Source organism: Microtus oregoni, unplaced genomic scaffold (genome assembly GCF_018167655.1).
Source record: "Microtus oregoni isolate MIOR12 unplaced genomic scaffold, Mior012 000018F_ref0000195, whole genome shotgun sequence".
Classification (NCBI taxonomy): domain Eukaryota; kingdom Metazoa; phylum Chordata; class Mammalia; order Rodentia; family Cricetidae; genus Microtus; species Microtus oregoni.
The window spans coordinates 599,213-617,451 of record NW_024543077.1 but is presented as its reverse complement, the minus strand read 5'-3'; the positions used below and the strand labels follow the sequence as shown (position 1 = coordinate 617,451).

The following is an 18,239-nucleotide window of genomic DNA, read 5'->3' as shown; positions in this document are numbered from 1 at the left end:
TTCCTTGGGTTCTGATGGTTTGTTTTTTCTAAAATGTATGTGTGAGCAGAGTGTGGTGGTGCACTTTTAATCCCTGTACTCGGGAGGCAGAGGCAAGTGGATTGCTGGAATTTTGGGAGCCAGCCTGGTCCACATAGTGAGTTTCAGGACAGCCAAGGCTACAAAGTGAGACCCTATCTCAATAAAACAAAAGCAAAAGTGTGTGTGTGTGTGTGTGTGTACACACGTGTATCTATCTCAAAAACCAAACAAATCAAAAAGAAAAGCAAAAGTGTGTGTGTATATGTGTGTGTCTATCTCAAAAAAAAAATCAAAAACAAAAGTGTGTGTGTGTGTGCGTGCTCACGCTCGTGCACAGCATGGAGGCCATAGAAGAGTCTTAAGGAACACCACCCATCTTATTTGAGATTGGGTCTTTTGTTGGCCTAGGGCTCACCAGTTAGGCTACACCCATTAGCCACTGAGATCCTATTGCCGGCACCATTCTGGCGCTGGGATTACGAGCATCAGCCACCACACCTGGCTTCGACATGGATTCTGGGGTTTGAACTCAGGCCCTAACGCCGGCAAGGCAAGCAGCTTACCAGCTGAGCCATTCTCTAGAACCTGATTCTTTCTTGAAATGGGAATGAACTTCCAGGTTAAGAGACTGAAAGTTTAGGCTGTCCTCGGAGTAAAGGAGAGAGGAAAGCAGAGGCTCTGAGATGACCAGGCTCACTAAGAATTCCGAGACAGACCTGAGATGGGGTAACCTTACAGAAGTCGTCAAGCAGCTTGCAATGAGATGGGACGGCACAGTCTGCTGTGCGGAAGAGAAAGCCACGTCACCAATACGAAGGGATCTATGAGGAGCATGGGGTGAGGCAAAATCGGGGGGACTCCGAGCCTGACTGGATAAACAGGGCCCTGTTCTAGGCAGGGCCTGAGCTGGATGCCCGGTGGACACCTGGGAACCAGCTGCAAAGGACCGTAGGGCGAACAGCTGGGAAGGGAAAAAAATCAAGCTTCTAATTCTTGTTTTCAAAGGTTATACGCCCTTTACTTCCAGGTCCCCGAGAAAGAGAAAATAATCCATAACTCTTTGCATTGTTAGAAGTGTAAAATAATGCAGTTAGAGCCTTAGGCACAGTGCTTGGCACATCATAAATACTCAAAAATTAGGAGCCATTATTGTTAATAGATAGAACATGTTCCATAGCTGTTTATTAACTTGGGGATGTTGCAGACGACTGAGGATATGAAGTAATGGCAAAACAAAAAGACTGGATACAAGGTACACAATTTGCTTAAAATCCCTTTCTCTCTCAAAAGTTAGGGCTTTTCTTGCCATTTCTATGAGACCCAAAGGGTCACTTTCTGCACTGAGAGGCACCTGGAATCCTGCCTTATAAAAGCCATGTGCTTACCATCTGATCACAAACCCTTTCTTAAAAAAAAGAGAGAGAGAGGAAAGGGAAGAAGTTAAAACGCGTACACAAAGCAGTCGATCCAATAAAGAGCTTTTGGTGAGTGTTCATTCCAGGATAATAAACCAAGCGAAACGTCTGGCTGTGTTTAAAATCAACAAAGCCAGCAGGAAAGGCAGAGAGACGGGAAGAAGTGATCAGCTTGTTTTGAAAGCGGCCGACAGTGCTGCTTCAGCAGGGCCTGGTGCGGAGCAGCCCCCAGAGAGGAGAAAGGAGACAGATGCAGACAGGATGGAAGCCTGGGGCAGGGGAAAGAGAAATGCAGATGTGGCCTAGGGACCTGGAGAAGAGTTTTTGCCGGGATTAGAGGCCTCTTCGGGAGCCTTGGATACTACAAGGAGCCGTGCAGCCATATGATAAAACTGCTAACGACGGCCACATGTTTGGGGCACTCCACCGTGCGCCAGCCTGTGCCAAGCTCTTTGCTTGCCTTATTCTCCCCATCCTATAGGTGAGGAAATTGAGATTCAGCGGGGCAGTGGCCCTTGCCTATAGCTGCCACTTGACTCATCTCTGGGCAAAGAGCAATGTCACATTTAGCTCGGGAAGGGCTCAAGAGCAAGACCTGCTAACCAGCTAGATGTCATGTGGGGAATGCATCTGGGGGAGGACGTGTGTGGAAAATGACAGATGGTGTGCTTAAACCCAGCTGATGTCTAGGAGAAGCCAGTCATAATGCCGTCAGATGAAAGGACTTTGGGCCTCTATCCACATGCAGTGGAGGCCCGGGCTGGCCCCCAAGTGTCTTTCAGAGCAACCAGAATGCCCTGAGACCTTTGCCATACCGATGGTGCAGTGTTCGCCGTTCCAGCCGGGGCTGCATTCACACTTGCCATCCCTGCAGGTCCCATGTTCCGCACAGCGAGGGTGGCAGGCCCGTTGGTCGCATGCGGCCCCCATCCAGCCATCCTCACAGCGGCAGGTGCCTCCTACGCAGACGCCGTGGCCACCGCAGTCAGCAGCACAGATCTCTGTGGGCGAGAAAGAGGGGCAAAGGGGCAGGGGTGGGAGGAGAGAGAACAAAAGCTTATTGAGCCAGTTGTTGCTGGGAACAGGGGTCACCCTTGGCCACCTAGTTAGGCTCTGTGAGCAGTGGGGATTCCAGAGGCTCGGTAGAGTAATCTCCATGGGCCTTTGGCAGAGGCCCGCCAGCACTGGCTTCTTCACCAGAATAGGGGGATTGTGTAGCTCTGCTCTGTTTGCTTTTCCCTATCACCACTCTGCTTTTGTGCTGGCCACTTCCAAAGGGGACCGGCCTTCTGAACAGATGCGAGGAAAAGTCACATTTAATTAAAAATCAGCTATGGGTGAAGACAACGTGGGGATGCGTCCCTGTCACCAAATGAGGCGCTTGTGGGCCTGGCGAGGACCCCATGAAGATTGTCTTTACAGCCTCTGCTCCAGTGCAGACAGAGTGGGAGGAAGGGAGGGAGGGGGAGAGAGTAGGGGTAGGGGTGGCTGGTTCATGCTTCTGTTTTCAGGGTTGCCCCAGATCTAGGTTTGCCCTGCGAAACTGGGTTTATTTTCTGTCCTTGGGCTTGATGCTCCCCACAGCTTCAGGCACCACTGAAATGAGCTCTCTGGTCCAAAGTAAACAGCGGGGGAGGGGGACACTTCACGGCCAGAGAGGGGCTGCCTTGTCCTTCACAAAGGCTGCTCTGTGTGGGTGCAAAACACACAGGGCCCATTTCACAAGTCCCTGGGGCTCCAAGCCAGCAGCTGCCTCATGCTTACTGAAAATCTCAGACCAAAAGGTTTGCTTTTTAGGAAATTTGTGTAGCTCATGAACAGGCGCGCATGCGCGCGCACACACACACACACACACACACACACACACACACACACACCAGGTGATCTTCTCCAGGGCTCTGATGGAGGACTAGACTTGATCAACTCGTGCCCCATGACCCAACAGTCTTCCCTGTGTGTGAAAAGCCCAACAATTTTAAATTTCTTTGCAACCAGGTTAAATGGCACCTGCGTCAAGCTGTCTCCACCCATTTCTCCCTTTCTAGAGGCACTGCAGTGCTAAGAAGCTGCTAATATTCTAGGTTCTTCGACAAAAGGGAAGGACAAGGGCTGGGGGTGGCTCAGTGTTTGCTGCACCAGCATAGGTATAACATCAGTTTATAACCTCTGTACCCACAGAGAAGCTGGGCGTGGCTACAAGTCTGCAGCCCCCGGGTCTCCCAGCCAGTCAGCCTGGTCCAGCAGGTGAGCTTCAGGTCTAGGGAGAGATGCTCTCCTCAGAAGAATACATAGGGTAGAGGGTGACAGAGCATGGACTCCCATGTGCACACACATGTGTATACACACACATGTACACACACACACACACACACACAAAGGAAAATAAAATTGGATTTCAGCGGTTCTGACATTTTTTTTTTCCATCAACCTAGAATACAATAAACAAAGTGCTGGGAAATTTAAAAAGCACAATAAGAGCTGCTATTTATGTTGTGTTTCTACACAGCTATCTTGCCAAGCTGCCACCGCAGAACAGAGGTTGTGGTTAGATGCAGTACACATGGTATCTCTCTGCTGTCCAGGCCTGGGGAGCTGCTGAAGAGGGGCGGAAGCAGTTGTGACATGGAGCCAGGCACCAGGATCGTGCCAGGCCCAGGAGCTTCTGAGCTGTAGGATATGGAAGGAGGTCCCTTGGGTCCACCGAGCCACAGCTTTTGGTTTGGAAGGACTGTGCGGTGAAGCCTTGCTACAAAACAGCCCTCTGCTCTTCTCCAGACCCTCGTGAGTGCTCAGGGCAGAACAGAGGGTCGAGGAAATCAAGATGGAGGTCAGGGCAGCCCACTTCCCCTAGGCATTCTGAGAGGCTTGTGAGATCCTTGCCTGCTTAGTCACTCATCTTGGGACCTGGGTGTCACTTTGTCCCTGTCTCTTGGTGTCAGCTTCCTCATCTTCTTCTGGGGGAACCTGAAGATGTCTAAAGTCCCGCTGGGTTCCAAGACATAGTCTGTGCCACAGTATCCTCCATGTTACACAATACAACCACAGTAGAAGGCCTGGCCCAAGGTCCTGGCTTCTCTTCTCACCTGTAATTCATCTGTGGCTAGGCGTTTGCTTCTCCCCACCCCAGACTACACTTTTGGGTGCTTCTCCGTGTCACAGCCAGATCCGCAGCAGCCCAGGGCTTGGGCTCCACCCTCTGGTCACCTCTGTTCCTGAACTGATACTTGTTAAATAACAGACAGATGGAGATGCCCCACGTGACAGGTGCCTGAGGGTGGTGAGTTCCTGTGTGTACCACTCAGCCTGGCTCAATGTCCAGCAAGCCTGTCTGTCTGCGTCTCTGGGTCTGAAGATGGAACCGTGGCACTAGGTGTCCCACATCCAGCAGCTCTCCAGGGTTCACCCCCCCTCAGACAACATCTTGGGCTTGCCCAAGGACAGAGAGCAACAAGTTTCAGGCCCCAGACCCCTGTGGGTCATGGGTTGGGTCACATCTCTGACACTTCCTTCTGTTTATACACACTTAAAGGGCGGTGACCTCCTGGTGACTCTGGGGGCTGGTTGAGCACCCTGGGAGAGAAGAATAACCCGGCATTCATTTGGGTTTGCCCAGCACTTTTTTCCAAGTGGGAGTTGATGGTGTGAAAGCCAACAGCAAATAGCGCTTCTGTCCTCGGAGGTGTGAACCAGGAGACTGGCAGCCGAAGCTGTGGGGTTTGGGGCAGCAAGGCACAGGGAGGCAGAAGGGCCAAGGGCAGAGAGTGAGGCTTTGCCCTGCACTTGCATTTAATGGACATATAACCTCCTCCATACTTTAAATCATTGCTAGACTGAGTTGTCAGGGCCAAACAACTGTGTTTATAGTTGTTTGCTATACTCTTTAGGGAACAGATGCAAGAAAAAAAATCTATACTCAGTATAGACGAAGTTTTTGTTTCCAGTCTACAGTTGATCGAAACTCCAGAAGCAGAAGTTATGGACACAGGACATGGGCTTCACCTCAGACTTAGTAACCTGGCAGTGCTCACTGCCAGCCTGCTGAGCTGCTCAGCTGCTCTGAGTGTCCTTTCTTTCCTCTGTGTAAAGGGAATGCGGAGAGCCACACTGCAGAGGCGCCATAGTGCCTGATCTAGGTGTCAGGGAGTCCCTACTGATTTACATCTAGTGAGCCCTGAGCCCGAGCTGTGTCTAGTGCTAGAAACGCACAGGCCAGTAAGATCCAACCTCTGTCCCAGAAAAGCACAGTCCACATAAGACACAAACTGATTCTAAATAGTCAACATATGCATTCTAAATATATAAACATTCCAAATAGTAAATATATTTGCTTATAGCGTATGTACTAATACACAGCCATTATTAATACCTATACCTTTTTGTTTAGCTACCATGGGTTAAAGCCATGGTTCTAAGGAGGAGGCAGACCTGGGACTTGCCCATGGATTTGTCACTTATGGACTGCATAAGATGCACTGTATTACACAACCCATTAAGCCTCACTTTGCATCTCTGTAAAATAGGGGTGATAACTTTCACTTCACTACCCTCACGGGCCTGCTATTAGATCAAATGAGGTAATGCGGGGGGTGGGGGGGAAGACGTTTCTGATTTAACACTTCTATCAGGTTTTACACCTCCCGAAGCACATTTCATATGCGGTTTCTCACTAATTCTTACAGCAACGTTGTGAGAACACCATGTTACTGTCCTTCTTAGAGACGTGGCTCCGGAGAGCTACGGAGTCCACGGACGCTTGGTAAGGTCCAGGCATCCTTGGAACCATGCAGTTCGGCAAAGCAGACAGTTCTTTAAATGGAGCCTCAGAATAAGCAAGACGGGTACCCAGGAGAGCTCTTCCTCGAAGGTCCAGCAGACCTCTCCTGCCCACTTCTGGCCCCATTGTTTTGTTTTCCTTTGTTCTGCCCGAGTTTAACCCTGGGTGTTCATGGAATCTTCCGGGCAGAGTTCCCGGGATGACCCTGCCTCTTGTTCTTTGCATGCAGAGTTTGGTCCCATCATCTAAACACGCCACTTTCTTGCTGGCCACATTTCCCTATTGTCTAGGGCTGCCTGGTGACTGGGCACCCCCGCCCCCACCACAGGCCCTTTACAAGCTGGCTCGTGAGCTCTGGCACGTTTTAATGGGAGGGGCCCAGACCGGGTGACCTTGATGTTTACGGGGTGCTAACTGATGGTAACACAGAAAAGCCTGTTGGACCGAGTGGAAGGACCCTCAACGCCTGATGGGAGGAGAAACCCGAGACTTGACTTTACCGTTTGGCTTCGGACTGACTGCATTCCCTATTCCCCGCCCCCCAATACTCTGGTTTATTATTCTTGCCCTTGAAATAAAAGGAACTGTTTTATTTTTCCTTCTCAGATTCAGCCTTGACATTAAAGCAGATGAAACTTCACAGAACGCTGGGTGAGAACCAAGCAGGACAGTGCTCTAGAATGTGCTTTGGCGGCTCATCTGCCATTTACATAACAGAAGCATCCTCCGGGGAAGTGGGTCACAGCTCCTCTCTAAATCTCAGGTTTCCTTCTTTCTAAGTGGGGGTGGTGGTGGCATCAGCCACTTTAAAGAGTGTGGCAGGGCTGGTTCTCACATGGGTATCTTCCTAAGTGCTAAAGTGACAGCGGGCTTGAGACTCAAAACCCGACAAAGCCTGCTTTCCTGTCTCCTGGAGTTGTATTCCAGCACAGCAGAAGCATTTAACCTACTCTATCGGGTCAAATGAACTGACGTGCCCAAAGGTAAAGACCGTGGCATAGAATCTATGCTTGGCACAGTCAGAACACAACCAATTTCATATGTACTTTTAATGTATTTATTTTAATAAAAAGGAAACAAGACGTGGCAAGTGTAGCAAAGTCAAGAGATCAGTGTGAGTGCTGATGCCCGCTCCACACCTAGTGTAAAAGAACTTTTGGCAAAGGCTGCTTAACTCTCATGTGATCAGAACCAGAGGTTTCTGCCTGAGTATGGGAGGCCCCAGGGCCTGGGAGAAATCTTTTTTTTATACAGGAGCTATAGGATAGACTTGTTTTCAGATGTGAGTACCAAATTTCCCAGGGCCCCTTGGGAAAAGTCCTTTACCCTTTCTCAACCACAGTTCCTCACTTGATTGGTTGAACCAACAGAGAGACATAAAAAAAAAAATGCTGGAGGAGTCTGTTCCATGTCTGTGAGCTTAACCCCATCTCGGGGTCATGCTATACAAAAATTTCCATCAAACACATCCAAACAGAGGTTCACTATTCTCAGGGGACAAGTGCTTTAGACACCCATGTCCAATCTGCGTGAACTCTGTAACCATTAAATGTCTCGGTACACACACCTGCAGACCCATCTTCCTTCACGCTACCCCATGAGCTGTACCTGTCGTCTGCCTGTGACACGGATGGGAATGGACATGTGAGGAACAGGTGAAAAGGGCAGGAAAAGATGCAGGAGTTGGTTATTGGTAATTATTTCCCAAAGTGCAAACATGTGTTTGGGGGAGAAGTTGCCCCAGGCTTCTCTCATTAAACACAAGTCTCCATCCATACAAGCCAAGATGAAGCCCAGGACTATCACAGTTACGTTTTGGTGTGTTGGGACTTACTTGACATCCCAGTCATTAAAAATCTGGTAGGTGAGGCTGTATCTTTGCCCTGATGGGAAAGATTCGTGCACGCTTTCCTCATAAAGCACCATCTACTCGGAAAGACGGACAAACTGGGAAGAGAGAAGGTACCCCACCCAAATGCATGAACACTCCCATGCATCAAGGAAAGGGAGGCGAAGATGGTTTTGAAATTACCTGGGTGTGGAGACAGGGTCTGCCCTGTGTGACCTCTGGGACGTCTTCCTAAGTCTGTACTGTGCACTGAGAGGGGTAATAAGGAAGATGCTCCATGGTGTTTAGGACCTGAGATTTGGAGACTGACCTTAGAAACTCGGATAGAGGACTTAACAGTTTCTAATGCTTCCTGGTGGCATTCTCTGTCTGATTCTTTGTCTTTGAAAATCTTGGCAGATGTTAAGTCCAAGTCACACCAGCCAGCATGTGAGTCAAAACAAGTGGGGAGCCAAGCGTCCACATGTTCCAGTGTTATAGGTGGTGCTCATACGTATCCCCCCATCAACACCTATGACCGACTCATGTATCCCAACTGAGCCAACAGCGTGGGCAGATGAGGTGATCTGCTCAGTGGCATTTTGGCTAAAATGGAAGATCTATCTGTCTATCCTCGCTTCCTTTGTCTGTCAATTGTGCGATCAATTGAGGTCAGGCCTCTGATACAATCTGACGGTGTTGTCTTAGTATAAATTGTTTAGTAGATTATGGGCTGAGTTAAACAACGTGACTGCTGACATTGGAGGTGTCAATACCAAGATCTTGGGACCAGTTATATGAAGTCCAAGGAATGCGCTTTATATTCTTCCCGCTTCCCATGAGTAAACAGTTAATAAACGTCATATTTGTGTAGCAGAAATAGCCGGGGGAAGGGAGATTAGAAGACAGGAGGGGGACAAGGAGATGGCACTCCACTGAGGTGCCTCTGAACAGTTGGTGAGCACTGAATCCAAAGTGTAATTGGAGGGACGGGCTTTGTGGGCAGCTCCTCAGCTGGGCATAGAGTACAGGCAGAGAGATGGATGGGGCCCGGGGTGTGTGAAGGACCATCCAGAACAATGGGCGTGGACTTAAGCGATGGTGTCAATCCTCAGGAAGGAGACAAGAATATCGGCTGCATGGAGAGCTGGTGAACAGATGTGGAGACTGAGATAGCTCTTCTGTGGACTGAGCATTGCAGCTCTGTGTGTGTAAAGACCTGCAGCTGGTGAATAGATGTGGAGACTGAGATAGCCCCTCTGTGGACCGAGCATTGCAGCTCTGTGTGTGAAGACCTGCAGTTGGAGGGCACGGGAGGGGTTGCATTGCGCTCAGGGTGTGATTTGGCTGCAGGAAGGCAGATCCTTCCACAGCTGCAGCTGCGTGTCCAGAGACAGCGAGTGGACGAGTGAGCTTGGGGATGGCAAGGCGGGTGTGAGAGAGAGGTACGGGAACAAGAGAAGAAAGTAGTGAATAAAGGCAGCTTGAGACCTAGGATGCTGGGATGGGGTAGAAACTGAAAAGGGAGGAAGAGCAAGAAGAAAGCAGAAGGAGGCTTGTAGGTGGAAGACTGTCACCAGGAGATCCCCTTAAAGTGGATGTCCAGTTAAGGGAGAAGGAGCTGGGGACTCAAAGGAGCAACAGGAAGCAACACTAAGACACACGGTCCCTGGCAGTGGCGTGACGTGAGTTGATGGACACAATCCTGATGCCTTGCCTAGCCAGCGTAGCACAAACCTTGGTAGCTGCACACGAACCCTGACCCGAGAAGCTCCTGGTTTTCAATCTTAGTTTTCACAAAGTATTTTTGGGTTAGTCACCCAAGTTCCTTGAACCCTGGTTTCCTGGGAACCACTCCATCTGCCATGTCAGAGGCTTCTGTAGTCGTTGTTTGAATAAACCATGAAGCCCATATGGGAAGGGGCTCAGTAAAATGTAACATTTCCATTCAAAGAGCAGGGTTTTTTTCTTCTTCTTTTAAATCACAAGCTATCGTCCCAGCAGTTTGATTCAGGATGATGACTGGAGATTTGCTACAAAGTGTCAGCCTGAGCATCCAAACAGAAGCCCGAGTCTGAGGTCCAATGGCAGGAGGGCTTCTATTTGCATACTGAAAGGCTCCAGTTCTGATAGGAAATGTTCCAGGGCTGTCGAGGGAAATCCTGCTAAATTACAAAGCTGCCAGCTTTTGCTTTATCAACCTTTAACTCTAGCAGTATTTAGCAGTGTGCCTGTCTGGGCTCAATTTTCCAGTCTTTGATTAACTGACCATCTCGCTGCTCTGCCTAAACCCAGTTCCTTCCCAGCCAACCGGTGGGCTCTTCCCCGCCTCCCCCACCTCACTCCCCTCCTCTGCACTGGTATTAATCTCTTAGATATTTATTATTCTGAACTTTGATACTTAGGCTGTCACTGGCTTTGGGAGGGGGTATGGGAAATGTCAGGTCTCAATGGATATTATTCCTCTGGTGAAATTCTAACCTTGAGTTTCCCGTCTTGTAACATACCTATACAGAAATAGCCTGGCCCGATCATTTCCTTTTGATGTTTAATTGGCTGTCGGCACTGTGCTTTCTGGGCTGAGAAGGTAATGTTTCTCAGAGAGAGAACAATTCTGGCTACACAAATGAGACCTTGTAACAGGGGAGAATGCTCAACGCCCAATCTAATTTTCTCTCCCATCCATGAACATCAGACAATTTTTCTGGCATTAAAGCATCTCGCTCCGTCTTTCTGTCATTAATAAGAATTAAATTCTCTTCCCTCAAATTTAAATGTAATTATATTTTGCCTCGTAAATAAAATTGAATTACCATTTTCAAAATTTAGCGCTAATGCAGTGGCTATGTTCAGAGCTTTAATTTTTCTTAATACTGATGCTACTTTCAGCTTATTTTTTAAAAAAGCATTTAGTTCATTGTGTTGTCAATTGTGACTTAATTCAATACAGAGCTTTTCAGCTTCTTATCCATCTAACCCATCCAATTATTTTTGCTCTTTTATATGCTTTGTGATTTTCTTTTTCTTTTCTTTCTTTTATAAGGAAGAAGAGAGATAGAGAACGGAAGCCCAGAGAACCTAAATCTGAATCTGGAAGGTTTCCATCCAGATTTAGGAAGAATTTGGACCAGGTAGATCTGAGAACAAAGGGAGAAGTGGAGTCTAAAAGGGAAATAGTCCAGGCTCATTGAAAGAAATCCCCACCCCACCCCAAGACAGCCCTGATTGTCCTGGACTCTCTTTGCAGACCAGGTTGGCTTTGAACTCTCAGAGATCTGATCGCCCCTGCCTCTCCGTTGCTAAGCTGAAGTGTGCAGGCTGCCGGACTCACCCTTTTGTGTCCTGGTGACTTAACGCAACTGAGTCTTCACGCTTAAGTGCAAGTACCTTCCTGACTGCCCTGTTTCCCTGGCCTCTAATCAAAAATGGTGGTGAGGTATTTATTTGATGAGCTCCTAGAGTTGCACCTACCCGGGTCCTAGCTTCGCTGCCTACCCTCTCCTCCCAGGGGTTCCCCGCTAGTGAGTCCGAGGAACAAATTTACTGGACTCTCAGACAGCTCTCTGCTGGAGCACATGTGGTTACTCTCTGGGGTACCCGGAAGCCTCCTTTCCATTCCCTTCCTCCTAATGGTTCTCACGACTCCTCAGCGAGGACCTTCCTGGGTCATCTCCTAGCCAAGTTCATCACTTTCTAACCTCCATGCTCCCGAACCTATGGTGCGCACGCCACCTAGAGCTCTTAGCGATTGTCATGCTTGGGTGGATTGCAGGGCTTCCGACACACGAGAGACGTGGGAAAGGGGGACAGGAATGCGTGTAGCTGTGGACTGAGTACAGGCCTGGAGCTGTTCTCGGATGCTGTCTGTGGAGATTGAGCTACCTGGTGGAGAGGAGGCTGATGCTAATGTGGGGACCATATAAACTCCCCTCCAACCCTGAATTTGTTTGAGGTTAAGAACTGCTGGGCTGATTTAGACCTAATCATGCATAATAAAAAAATGTATTCATGCTTCCTTTATTAAGCGCTTACTGAATACCAGGCACCATAGTAGATAGCTTATGCACATTTACTAAAGCTAATTTGGAAAACAGTCCTGCAAGGAGAAGAAGTATTAGTATTACTATTAGTGGGTAAGTTGAGGCTTGACCATATAGCCTGGTCCTGCTCCAAATCCCACACGATTTTATGGAAGGCACATGCTGCCTTCAGACCTACACCACTTGATCTCCAATGCATCTCCACTTTTTATTCCATGAAACTCAAGTGCAATGAAATTACAAGAATCATAAAGTACCAGTGTGAGCATTTTCCAGGCGAGAGTCTGCCATGTACTGCTTCTGTGAGCCAGCAACCAAGAGGAATAAAAGGCAGTGGCAGGCTCCACTCAAATAAAAGTCATTTCTAGAAGATAAGATGGGAGAGCACTTGCTGAGCAGTGGGAATGAAGACCCAATTCATGAGGCAGAGAAGAGAGGCTCTGGGGAGAGAGTGAGAAAGAAGACCCAAAAAGAACCGGGCCCTGGGGCAGTCGGTGCCTAGAAAGGGTCCGAGTGCCTGAACTGATTTAGAAGCCAGTAGACTCTGGAAGAAAAGCAGGCTTTGCTGAATTTAAGGATCATGTCAAAGAGGTAAAATTCCCCCTGCCCATCTCGAGCAAAAGAAAAACCAGCTAAAGCACTTGGGTGGAGGCTGGGCGCAGAAAAGGAGCGTACCCGCTTGATGGGAAAGCTGCTCTCTGGGGAGATGCTCTGGAAGAGGCCAGCCAGTGCTGGACCTTGTCCTTGTCTGGGAAGGCACCGAATCAAGAGGAATGAGGTCTGGACTGTGACAGAAATGGATTCTAGGGCTTGGCTTTAGCTCTGTGGAGTGAGTGGAGGTGGAGGGGAAGGGAGAGGTGACTAGGAGGGCAAGGGAGTCACGAGACAGTGAAAATGTCCATCTTGTGATGCTGGGATTTTCCCGGGGAGCTTCAGCTATAGCCCTCCCCCTGCCTCCCCCCTCCCCGTGCGTGCATGCGTGCGTGTGTGTGTTCCTCGGGGCTCTGCCATCCTCACTTTGACCATTCCCTGGTCAGTCATTCAATGCAATCATCACGAGAACCTAACAAATGTTCAGCCCTGAGCTGGGACTACTAACACATAGACCCTGACACCATGTTGGTTTGTCTTCAGAGACGTGGCTGCAAAACATCGCTCAAATCACCACCATGCTTTGGATCCTGAATGTCCCCAGTGGCCATACATTTAAGGATTAGTCCCCATTCTGTGGCACTATCAGTAAGTGGTTGACTTTTTACTAGATGAGACCAAGTACAGATAAGTTACTTTTACTCAGGGCATTTCTTAGACGGGAATAATGGGATACTGCCTCTTTTTGTCTCTCTCTTTCACTTCCTGGCAGCCACGGCATAGCCGATCCTGCTCCAACCACAGTGTGCTGCCTTGGCACAGATCCAAATGCAGTGAGGCCAAATGGCCATGGACTGAGCTTCCTAAACTGTGAGCCAAACTTAAGCTCCACTCTTTCTTGATTACCTCCCAGGTATTTTATCACAGGCACAAACATCTGCCTTTACAGGGCTCTCATGTCTTTCTGAATATTTGTTACTTTCTCCAATTGGCATTTTAACCAAATCATAATTAGCAATAACATGAACCAAGCACATATCATTGGCCAAGTTACATGCTAAGCTCCTTTTAACATTATCTTAAACAATCCCCACAAAGAAGTAGGTAGGTTCTACCATGATCTCCATTTATTTTGGCTTAAAGGGTGATGGAACTTCTCTAGAGTTATATTTAGTAAGTAGCCAGGGTTCGAATCCGGGTCTGTCTGTGTCAGGGACTCCTCCCAGCATGGGACTCTCCTCTGTCTTTCTACATGAGTCCACATACATGCCTGGTATCAGCTATGACCATTAGGCCTATGACTAAGGAGGATGAGATCAATGAATCTATTCAAAGTCCTTTTCAATGGTGTATGTATGTGTGTGCAGGTGATCACATGTGTGTGCTAGCCACACACGTGTGTGAGTGCATATAGAAGTCAGAGATCAATGTTGGCTTTATCCCTTGATCACTTTTAAACTGTATTTTTTGAGACAAGATTTCTCACTGAACCTGGAGCTGTACTGGCTGTCTAGAGAGCCCCTGGGGTCCACCTGTCTTCACGCCTCTCTCTACCCATTGCTGGGCTTTAGATACACAATGCAGCACCCGGCCTTTACAGAGGTGCTGGGGATTGGCTTTCATGCTTGCACAGCATTTGCCCACTGAGCCATCACTCTAAACCCCTTCCTAGTGGTTTTGTCTTCGTTGTTTTCAGACCCGACTGAAGTGTACTCAGAAAGCTCAGCCAAAGCCATCCCTGCCTCCTCCCAGGCTGTGGAAGTTCATTGGGGATTAACAGTGCAAGGCACGGGTTATAGACCCATCGTAAATTAGCTTTTCAGCCACATAATGAACAGTACGAGGAGGCGTGGCCTTAAAAGGACCATTTATTATATTGCAATAAACAGAGCTATATAAAGAGAGTTATTCCTGAGACGGCACATCTGTGCTCACAATCATGTCTTTACGTGAGCTTTGTAAACAGGGATGAAAGTCCAATTTAGACTGTGCATTGAACAGCAGTTCTCCATTCAGCAGGAAAGGTAATTCTAGCTATTCTAGAGGTATAGATGCTGCGTGGGTCTTGTTTTTGCCAAAGATCATAGCCATCTCTCTTGGTCACGATCGGAGCTGTTAATCCAAACCATAATGAGCTGACTGGAGTTTCACTTTAACAGTGTGGAGTGCTAGGGCAGTGATTGGAGGTGTGTGTGTGTGAGTATGTGTGCACGTGTGTGTGTGTGCACACGTGTGTTTGTGTGTGTGTGAGTAGATGTGTGCACATGTGTGTGCTCCCTTCCCTGCTCCCCAGAATGCACACACTTATCTTTCCTATCTCTCATCCTGTCTGATTAATAAAAAGGACCTATCATACAGTAGGTGTGTTAAAATGTGGCGTAGATTGGAAAGCGGAGGCTTGGTATGGATGGAATGAGCTGTAAGATGTAGAAACAACCGACTGATGTCAGTGCTGTGTGAGGCTGTTCACCCGTGTTCTCATTTGGTCCTCATACTGGGAGGGTCTAATAAAAGAGTGTTTACAAAGAGCTTGCCAACAGAATTACCCTTTGTATGACCAGATGCCCCAGCCATGTGCTTGTCAACCCACTCGTGCATCCATCCGCGCATCCATCCACCCATGCATCCATCCACGGATCCATCCATCCACTCATGCATCCATCCACACATCCATCCACCCATGCATCCATCCACACATCCATCCACCCATGCATCCATCCATTCATGCATCCATCCACCCATGCATCCATCCATGGATCCATCCATTCATGCATCCATCCACACATCCATCCACCCACGCATCCATCCACCCATGCATCTTTACTGAGCAGGTGTAGCAAGTAGGTCAGACCTTCGTTGAGTCCTGGGGCTATAGCCACTAATGGACACATTTGGCTACCGTTCATCCATGGTGATTACTATCCAGTGTCGCTCTAAGCCAGAAAGGAATTGCAGGCGTATTTCAGAGGACCCTAAAACCCACACCGAGTTAATCTTTCATTTGAAGGAAAGGATGAAACAAAAAGGACAGTATGGTGGAGCAGGTGCTCCCCCCAAGCCCTATTTCCTGAGCTCTCTTAGGATCCCTTGTGGCCTTGGCCCCAGACAAGTCTCAGTAAAAGGCATCTCGAATCACAGGAGCCACCGTCGGCACTGGCAAATGGCACTTGCTGTGCTTTGAGATGGAAACGTTTCTCACGGGCTCGTCTGCTGAACACTTTGTCCTCAGCTGATGGTGCTACTTGGGGAAGCTCTAGAAACTTGGTGAGGCGGAATGCGGCTGGAGGTGGCAGGTCACTACCATGGTGCTGACGGGAGGCATCTGCATTCTAGGTCCCTAGCTGGTGGTGCTGCTTGGGATACTTGGGCACCTCTAAGAGTTAGAGCCTCTGGTGGAAGAAATGTAGCCCACCCCCACTTCCTGCTCAGGCTTCCTGACCGTGGTAAGACTGTGACCCTCCAGCCGAGCGCCTGTTGCCACGTCTGTCTTCCACACCAGAATCGAACGGCTTCTCTGGGATTATCGTCCAGAATAAACCCTTCCTCCATTAAATACCTTGCCAGGTATTTTAGCACAGCAGCTAGACAAGCAACCAATGCTGTTGCTGTGGGCGTGCCCCGTGGGTCTCATGTCCCGTCTCCCTCCTGTCTCTTGTTCTGTTTCCCAGCCATCATGTGGTGAAGAACCTCTTCCATTACATACTCCTACCGTAATGATGGCATGCCCTGTGGGTCTCATGTCCCATCTCCCTCCTGTCTCTTGCTCTGTTTCTCAGCCATCATGTGGTAAAGAACCTCTTCCATCACATACTTCTACCGTAATGATGGCGTGCCCCCAGCAACCCTGGACCTAACCTTCTGAAACTGTGATGTGAGACAGCTCTCCCCTCCTCTAAGTAAGTCATCCTCTCGTGATTCTGTTCCGAGCTAAACAAAAGCACCCAGCACAGCACCGTTCAGCATCCCAGGGCCGAACAAGATGAGCATGTGCTCTTTGAATTCTTTGCTCATTGAAAGGAGAGGTTTCAGACTAGAGGGCAGGGAAGAAGAAAAAAACTCCACAACCCGGGGAGTTCAGATTTAGGTGCCTGAGAACAGGGCCACACCACGGACTGGGGCTGAGTGGTCCCATGTAACAGCTGAACCCCCAAACCATGCCAATCCCTTTCCCCAATATTCACCAATGGAGCAGTCGTGTCCAGTCCAGCTTGGGTCGCAGTTGCAAAGCCCGGTGTCTGAGAGGAAGGTTCCGTGGCCTGAGCACTGGTCCAAGCACGTGGCCCTGGGTGTCTCGCAGTTGGTGCCTCCCCATCCCACAGAGCAGTGGCATTCGCCTCTCACGCAGACACCCCGGCTGGAACATGTGGGGTCCATGCAGTCCACTGTGACATGGAAGGAAGATGGTACAGTAAACACAGACACCGCAGGGTGATCCTGGGAAGGGGCATGCTGCTAAAGGCATCTGTCCACTGGGGGAGATTACAGGTATAGTAAGGAGCAGGCCTCCCGTGAATGGCGGACCTCACCTGTAACATGTGCCTACAAGTCTCTGTTTTCTGGCTTGTGAGGTGAGCCAAGTATAGACATCAGCATGGCATCCAGAGCCCACCATGCTTGCCGTAAGACAAGGAGGCCCCAATGGGGAAATTGAGGCTCAGAGGGATAAATAATTTATGCCAGGTAACACACATAAATTCTACCAGAAAGGATTTTCCTTGTGTATGTGTGTGTGTGTTTGTACATGTATATGGTACATGCACACGAGTGTGTGGGTGTGTGTGTCCATGACTGTGCATGTGGGAAGATGCTGGGTGTCTTCATATACTGCTTTCTGTCTTATTTAACTAAGATAAGATCCCTCATTGAGCAGAAGCTCTGAGCCTTCTAACTATAAAACAGACAGGGCCAACATTCGGATCTATCAGGTTGCTCTAAGGAACAAGTTATGAGGAGGATCTGAAGACTAGATGAACTGTGACGTCACGGAGGTTATTTTTCCATCCCCTCAGGAGTTTGAGTAGTGAGGCTTGAGCAAACTCTTGGCTCATCTATAATCCAGACATTTAAACACACTAATTTCATTTATAATCCAGAGTGTTTGGCTCATCTATAATCCAGACATTTAAACACACTAATTTCATTTATAATCCAGAGTGTTCGGCTTTCATGCCAATGCCTGGGCAACATGGTCTGGGTATAAAAGAGCCGCAGGCGCAAAGAGGCCGAGACTTTATGACAGAGGGCATGCTGGGGCATCTGTTTTGAGGACCTAGTCTTCTGGAGGAGGCTCTTTGGCCATCTCAGATTTAGAAGGAGTTTTATTGGGCAATCTCAATGGTAGGCAAATGAGAAGGCCAGGGGCTGTTCAAAGCAGTGTAGTGACCGTGGCCAAAACTGTCATTCGTTTAGATGCTCGTCTGTGCTACGTTTGATATTAAGCATTTTATGTGGCTTTGCTTAATCTGTTATTTCTGTTAACTAATTTTTCCAGGGCGGCACAGAAGGAATTTACATTTCAGCCTCTCTCTCCCCTGTCTACATCGCTTGCTATTTTCTATTATATTCAGACT

General features: G+C 48.6%; 1 protein-coding gene across 7 annotated transcripts in view; it reads right to left on the bottom strand.

The window, feature by feature from the left end:
• LOC121458754 (teneurin-4-like) overlaps positions 1-18,239 on the bottom strand; it is a 671,077-nt gene that overhangs the window by 100,537 nt on the left and 552,301 nt on the right. For all 7 annotated transcript variants that reach the window (XM_041668100.1, XM_041668102.1, XM_041668105.1 and 4 more), the window contains 2 exons: positions 16,851-17,051; positions 2,252-2,437 (listed from right to left, as the gene is read on the bottom strand). In XM_041668100.1, the coding sequence (XP_041524034.1) occupies positions 2,252-2,437; positions 16,851-17,051 (387 nt within the window). The remainder of the gene's footprint in view (positions 1-2,251; positions 2,438-16,850; positions 17,052-18,239) is intronic.